Here is a 10,229-nt window from a genome sequence, read left to right as displayed (position 1 = left end):
TTTGGGTCATACTCATGGTGTGAAAAGAATCGTTGATTAATCCTTATATTATCTCATTATAAACTTTATTTGATTAATTAATTGCAGAATCATTGGTTCGTGCTGTCACCCCATGTGGCTTAGATCGCACTAGTAGACACTGACAACAATTTGATATTTTTAATTCACAAACGAAAGTTATATAAAATTGAAAATTTTAATTATTTCGCAAATTCCTAGCTAGGTGCCTCATCAAGTTTAGAGCAATTTTCTTTCAAAACAATCCGCACAACTTTCTTGAGCGGTAAAAGGAGCCCAAGGAAAGGAGCATTAATTTACTGTCCAGGAAATTTTAAAATGTTCGTTTTAGTCTATATTCAACAATTAATGATATTTTTTTAAGTATATTAGAACTAACCTCCAAAAAAGAATAACACGTTTAATCAACGTAGAATTATATGACGGAGAAAACTTGAAATATTACCATTGTATTTTTTTCCCCCCTACTTACAGTTCTTTCTTCGTTCCAGCTCTATATAAGCATATATATTACTTGAACTTTCTTCCTTGCTTGTTGCTGATCATTATCAAAAAGCCGATCGAGTTCCAGTTTGATTCTTGTGCTTGATCTCCTTTTGTGTCCTTTTTGAAAGATGGCTGAACAAGTCCCATATGGTGTGGCTACCAGCCTGATCAACACGTTGGCTTCATTGGCCTTTACAGAGATCGCATCCATTTATGGGGTCGAAGATGACATTGAAAGGCTGAAGGAAACTGTTGAAGCCATCAAAGCTGTGCTCGTTGATGCTGATCAAAAGCAGCAGAATGATGAACTCATCAAGCTTTGGATAAGGAAGCTCAAACAAGTTCTCTACGAAGCAGATGACTTGCTCGATGAACTCCACACTCAGCATTTGCTACACATGAGGGATGGAAAAGGAAAGGTACGCGACTTCTTTTCATCCTCGAATCCGATTGCTTTTCGCCTCAAAATTGCTCAGAATATTCCAAAGATTCGAAAGCAGTTTAATGATATTGCAGAAGATGTGGCTAGGTTGAATTTAGATCGGGGAGTTGTTGTGATGGGGCATGGTGAGAGTAACTTGAGGGAAACAAGCTCTTTTGTGTACCATGAGGATATTATTGGCAGGGAGGAAAACAGGAAGGACATAATTGAATTATTGCTGAATAGTAATAATGGCAATCAAAATGCTTTCTTGGTTGCTATTGTTGGTATTGGGGGTCTAGGTAAAACTACTCTTGCACAATTGGTGTTCAATGATGCTAGAGTGAAAAACTTTTTCACAAAGCAGATGTGGGTGTGTGTTTCTGAAGTCTTTGATGTCAAAGAACTTGTTAAAAAGATATTAAAATCATTAGTTGGCCGTATAAAGGATGATCACTCATTAGAATCGCTTCAATATAAACTTCAACAAAAATTAAGTGGCCAAAATTTTTTGCTAGTTTTGGATGATATTTGGAATGAGGATGGTGAAAAGTGGCAACATCTGAGACAATATTTAATGTGTGGTGTTGAAGGTAGTAGGATTTTGTTGACTACACGTCATCAATCGGTAGCCAACAACATGGGTGTTAGAATGCCATATGTTTTGAGAGGTTTGACAAATGATCAGTCTTGGACTTTGTTGAAAAGATTGGCATTTGATAATAATAAAGTAATCACCCAAAATCTTAAGTCTATTGGCAAAAAAATTGCTAAAAAATGTGCCGGGGTTCCACTGGGGATAAGAGTCATAGGAAGATTGTTGCAATCAAAATCAAATGAACGTGACTGGGAAGCTATCTTGAAAGGTGACTTTTGGAAGAAGTTATCTGAAAATAATGATTCAATTATGCCAATATTAAAGTTGAGCTATGACAGTTTGACAATTGAATTAAAACAGTGTCTAGCTTATTGTTCTTTATATCCAAAAGATTGGACATATGAAAAGGATAGTTTGATTGAATTGTGGATGGCACAAGGCTTCCTTGGATGTCAAGAGGAGCAACAATGTCTAGAGGATGTTGGTGAAGAGTATATTCATATTTTGTTGATGAAGTCATTCTTCCAAGATGTTGAGATGAATGAATATGGGGAAATACAATATTTTAAAATGCATGATTTGATGCATGACTTGTCCCAATTAGTTGCCGGCTCAGATTATTGCTCAAATTTTGAGGATAGGAAAAATGTTACAAGTAGCCCTATGCATGTTTCTTTTGAACAGCATAACTCCAATTGTTCATTAGACATGATGGGTGCAAGTAGATTGAGAACCATTCTTAAGACCAACAAAGTCTCTGGAATGAGTGATCCATCTAATTTATTAAAGTCCAGGCGCTTGCGAGGTCTAGATTTGTCATTATATAAGATGAGAGATATGCCTGAATCAATAGGTAAAATGAATCATTTGAGGTATCTAGATCTCTCTTATTGTCTCAGTTTGATAAGTTTGCCCAAAAGTATAAGCAACTTAGTCAATCTGCAAACATTGAAATTGCGTGGGTGTAGCAATATGAAATTTTCCATAGATATTGTCACAAAACTGATAAACTTGCGCCGACTTGATATAGAAAATTGTGAGGCCTTCGAAGATGGGATGCCAATCGGATTGTGCAAGATGACAACTCTGCAGAGTTTGTCAAATTTCGTAGTGGGGAATGACGATAAGAAGAGAAAGAAAGCCAAATTGAATGAATTGCAAGAACTTAACCTCAGAGGTACGTTAGTGATTAAGAATCTTGGTTTAGTCAAGGAAGTCAAGGAAGAGTCCAAGGATGTTAATTTGAAAGCAAAGAAGAACCTCATGTCTTTGACACTTGATTGGGGACATATAATAGAGGTGGAGAACGGTGATACTTTGCAATTATTGCGAAACCTTCGCCCTCATCCAAATCTGAAGGAATTGAATGTGCACGATTACTCTGGGGAAAGGCTTTCCAATTGGCTTCTGTCACTTAGAAATCTTGTTGAACTAACTATCTCAGGCTGTCGTAGCTGTGAATACTTGCCAGTGTTGGAAGGATTGATTTCTCTCAAGACGCTATGCATATCAAGTATGGATGCTTTGAAGTACATATGCTATGAAAGATGTTCCTCATCAATGGCAAAAGACACAACTAGCTTCTACCCATCTTTGGAGGATTTAAGTGTGAGTTTTTGTAAAAGATTGAGGGGATGGAAAAGGGAGACAGATGTGAAGAATAGTGGAAGAGATAATGAGAAGCATCATTCACTACCACCATTTTCTTGCCTTTCATCTTTAAAAATTTCACATTGCCCAAACTTGACTTGCATGCCTACCTTTCCAAATCTTGCGAGGCAACTCGAGTTTAGTAACTCTAACACAGAGCCATTGCTAGGCACATTAAAGATGAGTAGGACTGGGCCATCTACACCAAAAGAATTGGATGCGTCTTATTCTCTTTCCATGCTCAAGTATCTATGCATTGAGGAGATAGACATGAATGCATTTCCAGACGAATGGATGCAAAATTTTACCTCTCTTCAGCATCTTAGTATCAAGCGTTTATCAAGTCCAGAAAAACTATTTCATCAAATGCAACATTTATCTGCTACACTTGAACAACTCAGTATTTCAAACATTGACAAGCTTCATTCATTAAGGGCTAAGGACCTTCGTTGCCTTCATTCTCTCAAACGAATCGAGTTTGAATGGATTCTTAAACTCAAGGCTTTGCCGGAGTGGATTTGCGATCTCCAGTCACTCCGATCAATCTTTATTTCTGACTGTGAAAGCTTGAAGTCACTTCCAACACGAATGCGTTGTTGCCTCAATAATTTACATTCACTACATTTGAGTGGAGAAGATATGCCTTTAATGAAAAGATGTAAGAGAGAAACAGGAGCAGAGTGGCCTAACATTGCTCATATTCCAAATGTAGTGCTCGATTTCCGCAATTCTGAACGCGCAAACTTCTGAAGGTAAGCTCAATGTTAAGAAACCATTATGAATATTGAGAGTGTGTGTGTGTGAGAGAGAGAGAGAGAGAGAGTTGTATATATCTACTTTATTTCAAGGATTAAAAATAATTACTCAGTTTTTTTCACCTTCACTCCTTTTGCTAATAAACTTTTGGCTGCAGCTTGCCATTTTTCAAAGAGAAGAGTTCACAGACCATGCTTTGGTCGTTGCATATTTTGAGCAAAGTAATCTACTGCTACTCAATTGGATGATTACTTGTGTTTTGCCAACTTCCTTGTGTAGCCTTCAAAGTAATTATATCCGGCTACGTGGATTATAACATTTCAAAAATATTTAAAAAATTAACGGATTACTTAATGATTACTTGCATACATTTTCTCTGTTTTTACTGCAAATTTAATACATTTTTCCTACTTTACTTAATTTGGTGTCTTTTCTTACCTGATCATAAATTCATGGCTTCAATTTGATTTTGAAAGTTCTATGTAGGTTTATTTGCAATTTATTGTATAATTGTATGCTAATTATTATTTCATAACGCAGGTATTAAATTTGGATGCAGTAATTAAGAGGAAGATTTGTTAGACTCTTGAGCTTACTCATACCAAAACATGCTTGATACTTTCTATGAAGGCAAAGCTTTTTTAATTTAAATACATTGAATGTCATTGGAGAGAATAACAAATCTAGACAGGTATAATAGAAAGAACCCTAGATTTTCAACACAAATATTTTGTTGTTTCCCTTGTTATTATTAATCTAACACTAATTAATTATTGACACTTATCAATAGAAATTTCAGGTGAAGATGGCCATGTTCATATTTGATTCCTGGGATAGTCATGATTACTGCTTTGTAAGTTGTTTTCTTATTGAGATATAATGAAGGAAAATACTTATGATTAAAGCCTATTTGTACAATTTACAGGGTTAAATGACAAATTTGACCTTAAATTTTTTTATTTGGTAATTTTCTTAGTTCTTTTCTATAATTTATGAGATCATTTTTTGTTTTTTTTTTCAACTACCAATCAAAGTTAATATTTGTTGATAGCAGGAGTAATATTGCATCGTTTTGAAATGTTGAAAGGTAATATTGCATCAAAAATGAGTTTAGGGCTTCAAACACTTTTGAATTTATAGTTTAAAGGCAAACTTTCCCTTTAATTAACCCTAATTTATATTATCTAGAGAAATAATTGGGTAAAGAATTATACTATCATGTCTTCTTTTTCTTCACTGATATGTTCTTGTTCAATCTCGGAATTGGATACATGTGACAAGCTAGGAAACTAAATTCCTATAAAAGTTTAATGTAGAAATCAGCTACAATGGATATTATCCCTTACTGTTCAAGCTGGAAAGCCAGTGCAAACTGAACTATAACAATAATATAATTATATCCATGCTTGCTTCTATAAAAGTCTAATGTATTCATAAGGTTAATTCTTAGAGTTATGAATTAGTTAATTAGATTTGGACGCTTAAGTTGCTGTTCGCCTATAATTAGTGGGGAAATTAAATTTCGGAGAAGTCAGCAATTGATAAACTAACATATATGAAATTTGTGGCATTTATGGGGTTTTTTTTTTTTTTTTTTTTACAGGGTGAAGAGCTGATACTTGAAAATCTCAGGTTTCATAGCTTTGGGTGAACAGTAATATCACTTAATTAAATCGAGGAATCTCCATGATGAAGGGTAAAGAGCTTATTGGAAGTTTATGATTGTAATTTTATGAGGACATGCCATATTTATCTTTGTGTTTAAATGTCATTTAAGAATATTGTAAGGACTTTTGATATAGTGGAATTTTTCGGATTTGGTCCCGTGGTTTTTTTCCTCAATATTTGAGGGTTTTCCACGTTAAATCTATGGCGTCTTCTTTATTTGGTTTTTATACATTAATTTTTCATATTTTTAATACATTTGCATTGGGGGCTGAGTTTAAGTAAATAGCAAATAAAAACCATATATAAGATATGTAAATTAAAGATGTTTCACTACTCTACCTTTTTACATATTTGACAATCAAAGACTGAACTTGAAAACAATGTTTCGCCTGAAAACAATGCTTAGTCCTAAATTGTAGAATTTTAATTAACCAAATAAAGAATAAGATAGAATCCATGACATATTCCACTGACTTACCTCACAATTAACTTAATTAATTTTTGGAACTTTTTGAATGGAAAAAATTGCAAACTCCTATTTCTGTATTCCAACAGGCTATTAATATCTTATATTAATAGGTGGAACTTTTTGACATATTCCACACACAAAAATATCTTATATACAGTGTATGTGGATTCCAACAGGCTATTAATAGAGATCAAGCACTCCCTCTGTTATCAAATATAAGAATAAATTAAGTGAATATTTTGTTATCAAATATAAAAGATATTGTTAACTTCCATAAATGTCCACTGTCATATTTACAAAAATGTCCCTCATCATGGATGAAATGCCAAGTTTACATTTTTTTTTTTTTTGGGTAAACAAGTATACATTATTATTGATGCTTTAATACCCTCACATGTCATTCAACCTAACAAACACTTCATGAATAGGGTGGGCCCAAATCGGAAATGACAAAAATGAAATGGGTACTGATATGTTAAAGTACTGAACATTAGTAATTAGTAATGAAATAAAGCTTGAAACTAATTGGCCCAAACTCATGAAAAAAAAAAAATAATCTTTTAGTCATTTAACTTTAACTTACCTATAATTCAGTCTCTCAATTATAACTCACTGTACTCAATCTCTCAACTATAAATTGCTACGATTCAATCATTCAACTTTTGTCTCACTTATAACTCGATCTTTATTTTTTAATTTTTTTAAAAAAATTTCCTTATCAAATAAAAGGATAAAGGAAATGTTCATATTTTGCTCTAAAATATCCTCCTCTTGCTCTTTGACATGGGATCTAAACTAGCATAAAAAAAATAAAGCTAACAAAAGTTGAGAGATTGAATTAAAAGTGAGTCAAAAGTTAAGGGATTGAGTCATAGGCAAGTTATAGTTGAGAGAATGAGTTGCAGTGAGTCATAGTTGAAGGATTGAGTTGCAAGTAAGTTAAAAGTTAAAAGATTAAAAGATTAATTTTATCAAAACAGAAACAAAAAAAAAATAAAATGAACTGGCTTGTGAATGGACTGGAACAACATGCTAGGCCATGTATCACTCATCATGGCCCAATCTAGACTGATTTTGGGAAGAAGAAAATTTTATTTTGGTCTTCCACGAAATATAATTTCTTTTTATTTTTCTTTTATTATACCTCTTTTCAAATATTTACATTAAATCTAATAAGTCACATTTGAGATCAGACTAATCTGAATTGAGTTAGATAAAATCATAAATGCGTCAAAAATCTTGCAACATGTTATTAATACAGTTTGCATATCAAGCTGGGCACTAAGCCTTAGACCACAATGGCCAATGTTTTAAAAATAGGTAAAATAGTAGTTTAAAAGTCAATGACCAACTATGGTCGAGTTAGTTATAATTAAATTAATAATTTTTTATTTTATAGATTAAATACAAAATTAGAAATAGCATTTTGTAAAATATTATTTTACAAATTTAAATTAATATTCAAGAACATAGGTCTTTAAGATTACATTAAATCAGTTTAATATTCAAAAATATACATTTATTATATAAAGCAAATGACCAATCATGCACTTTTGCAAGACTTACCAAGACTAAATTAAAAAGACAAATTTTGAAAAATATATATATATATATATACAGATGAATAACTGGAAGTTTAAAGATTAAAGTGTGTTGTTACAAAAAAATAATTATTGACTTAGGTATAATAAATCAAGAAAAATTTTGGGTAAAAAACAGAAAAAGAGGAAGAGCACCGTGGGAACTGAGAATGTCTATGGGTTTAAAATTTAAATTTTCTGATTCTTGTGAATTACTTTTTTAAAAAAAAAATTGACTTCCCCATCTATAGGGACGGAACCAGAATTTTTAATTATGGGAATATACTGTAATTGAAGAAAAGATATATATATATATATATATATAAAATATAACATGAATATTTCAACATACATATTTATATTTAATTTTATAAATATAGAACCAAAATGTATATATATTTTTATTTTTCAAGTTTTACTCATTAATTCTTCAAAACAAAAAAATTATCAATAATCATATTTGTGGTAAACTTTTCAACAATCTCCTTTTCAATATAAACTATTATTAAATTGGTGAAAAACACATGTTTCATCTTGTTATGAAGTCATTAATCAATAATTTTTTGCTTAGACATTGTTTCTTCATTCCTAAAAAATATGGATTGTAAAATATATTATGTAAAATATTAAAAAGAATAAAAAATAAAAAAATCATAGCACAAATTACATGATATTATATATATATATATATATAAGGCATTGCAAATCAATTGCACAATAAAATAATAAACAATGAAAGAACAAGTCAGATGGAGATTGGGGTGGCTTATTACCTGAACATTGTCATTTGTATTTGCCCAATTGAGATACTGCCAAGGTTATGAGATTGGGATTGTAGCCAAGGTCATCAATTCAACAAGAATGGGATAAAAATAAAGAGAAAGGGAAGACTGAAGCAAAGCATAGAACAATTGCTTTTTTGATTCACCAATTCAACCAAGATCATCACTTAATTGACAGTGAGATAATGAAATTGCTTGAATATTTAATAATGGGGTCACGGCAAATTCTCATACAATAGTATATGACATATATTCCTCAAATCGAATGAGGAAACTTACCTAATATAATATTAATATATCATATTATATTTATATATAAAGAAAACATATTTTTTAGATATTAATTTTTTTAACATTTTATACATTAGTTTATATTCATTAAAAAGAAAATAAGCCTTATATTTAGTTCAAATACACACACAATATATTTGGTAAAGTTAAAAATATATAACTCTTATATTTTATTAAAAAAAATTAAAAAATTAAAGAGGCCGTGATCTCCCGATCCATCCTTATCTCCATCACGGCCTAAGACAAGAGTATGCAATTGGCAAAGTTGTACACCAAGAAAAACTATCGCGCTAAATTATATTTTCCGTTTCACATGAACATACATATCACTTTTCAGTTTTAACTTCAAATATATATATATATATATATATATACACTAAATCAGGATTTATTATTGACACATAAACTGAATTATATATAAGAAACTTTATTGAGAGGAAAAATAAAAAAAGCCAACCTTTGCTTTCCCATCACCATGTGATTTTCTTTGATAACAGGGAAAATGACAAGTAGGTGCCTCATAAAAAAATTAATGTCAAATTAAGAATTTTAATACTGGGATATGAGAGAAAAATGTTTCATTATTCTAAATTTTTTAATCCCCAGAAATCACCAAAAGAAATAAAATATTCACAGGAAATTATTCACAGAGTTTAATTTCGGTTTACTTTGACAACATTGGTTGCTAATAATGTTAATACCCTTCTAAAATAAGTCATGATCATTTCTGAGCAAGTTCTTACTATATTTTCAACATGATTAATAATCATAATTAACATGAATAACTTTGAACAATTGTATTCTATACTAATAGAATCCATGATTTGACATTATTTTGCTTAGGTGAATGAACAAGTTCTAACAAATCTATTTATTTATTTCTCTATAGTTTTGGGTCCCTTCACTGATAAGATTATATTGACCTAATACCTAAATAATTAGATAGATTTTTTCAAAAAAAAAAAAAAAGCTTCAACGTTGACTTGGTTAACCAATTGGAGTTTATTTAGTAACAGAGGAAACCTATATGATTTTATCTTATAGGTAGGACAGCAAATTTGAATTCAATTGTTTACCAATTTACTAGCTAATTCGTATTCGTTGAAATTTTTCTAATAAATTTATTTAGTTCTAGAACAATTGCTTTTAACTAATTAAGTTGCACGTGGATTCAAATATTTATTAATAATACAAATAATTTAATCTTAAAGGAAATTTTTTTCCGTATATTCTGGCCGAATTTTCATCTAAATACATCCTACTGGCTGAATCGTAAATTATGCTTTACATAACTTCCTATCAATCAAAATTTGGCAATGATCCACCAGCGAGCGTTTGGTCTGGTAATAATAATAATAATAATAATAATAATAATAATAATAATAATAATCACTTGCATTGTGACAAACCAAAGTTTAAATTTTTGTTAAAAAAATGTTTATATTTAGTACTATATTTAGTACCCGATAATGCCTCTAACAATAATGTCTCCAATAAAAAAAATAGAATA

The 10,229-nt window shown here is 30.9% G+C and overlaps 1 protein-coding gene across 1 annotated transcript; it reads left to right on the top strand.

Moving 5' to 3' along the window:
- The first annotated feature begins 632 nt into the window (after nt 1–632).
- LOC129288337 (putative disease resistance protein RGA1) lies at nt 633–5,841 on the top strand. Its single transcript, XM_054924857.1, has 5 exons — nt 633–3,925; nt 4,087–4,150; nt 4,470–4,620; nt 4,720–4,782; nt 5,533–5,841. The coding sequence occupies exon 1, from the start codon at nt 633–635 to the stop codon at nt 3,921–3,923; it is 3,291 nt and encodes a 1,096-aa protein (XP_054780832.1). The 3' UTR covers nt 3,924–3,925; nt 4,087–4,150; nt 4,470–4,620; nt 4,720–4,782; nt 5,533–5,841.
- Nucleotides 5,842–10,229: the final 4,388 nt, after the last annotated feature.

Source organism: Prosopis cineraria, unplaced genomic scaffold, assembly GCF_029017545.1.
Source record: "Prosopis cineraria cultivar Desert tree isolate PC_DT_omini unplaced genomic scaffold, ASM2901754v1 PC12, whole genome shotgun sequence".
In the NCBI taxonomy this organism is placed as follows: domain Eukaryota; kingdom Viridiplantae; phylum Streptophyta; class Magnoliopsida; order Fabales; family Fabaceae; genus Prosopis; species Prosopis cineraria.
Note: the sequence above shows the minus strand (reverse complement) of the source record. Positions and strands in the feature narration are given on the sequence as shown.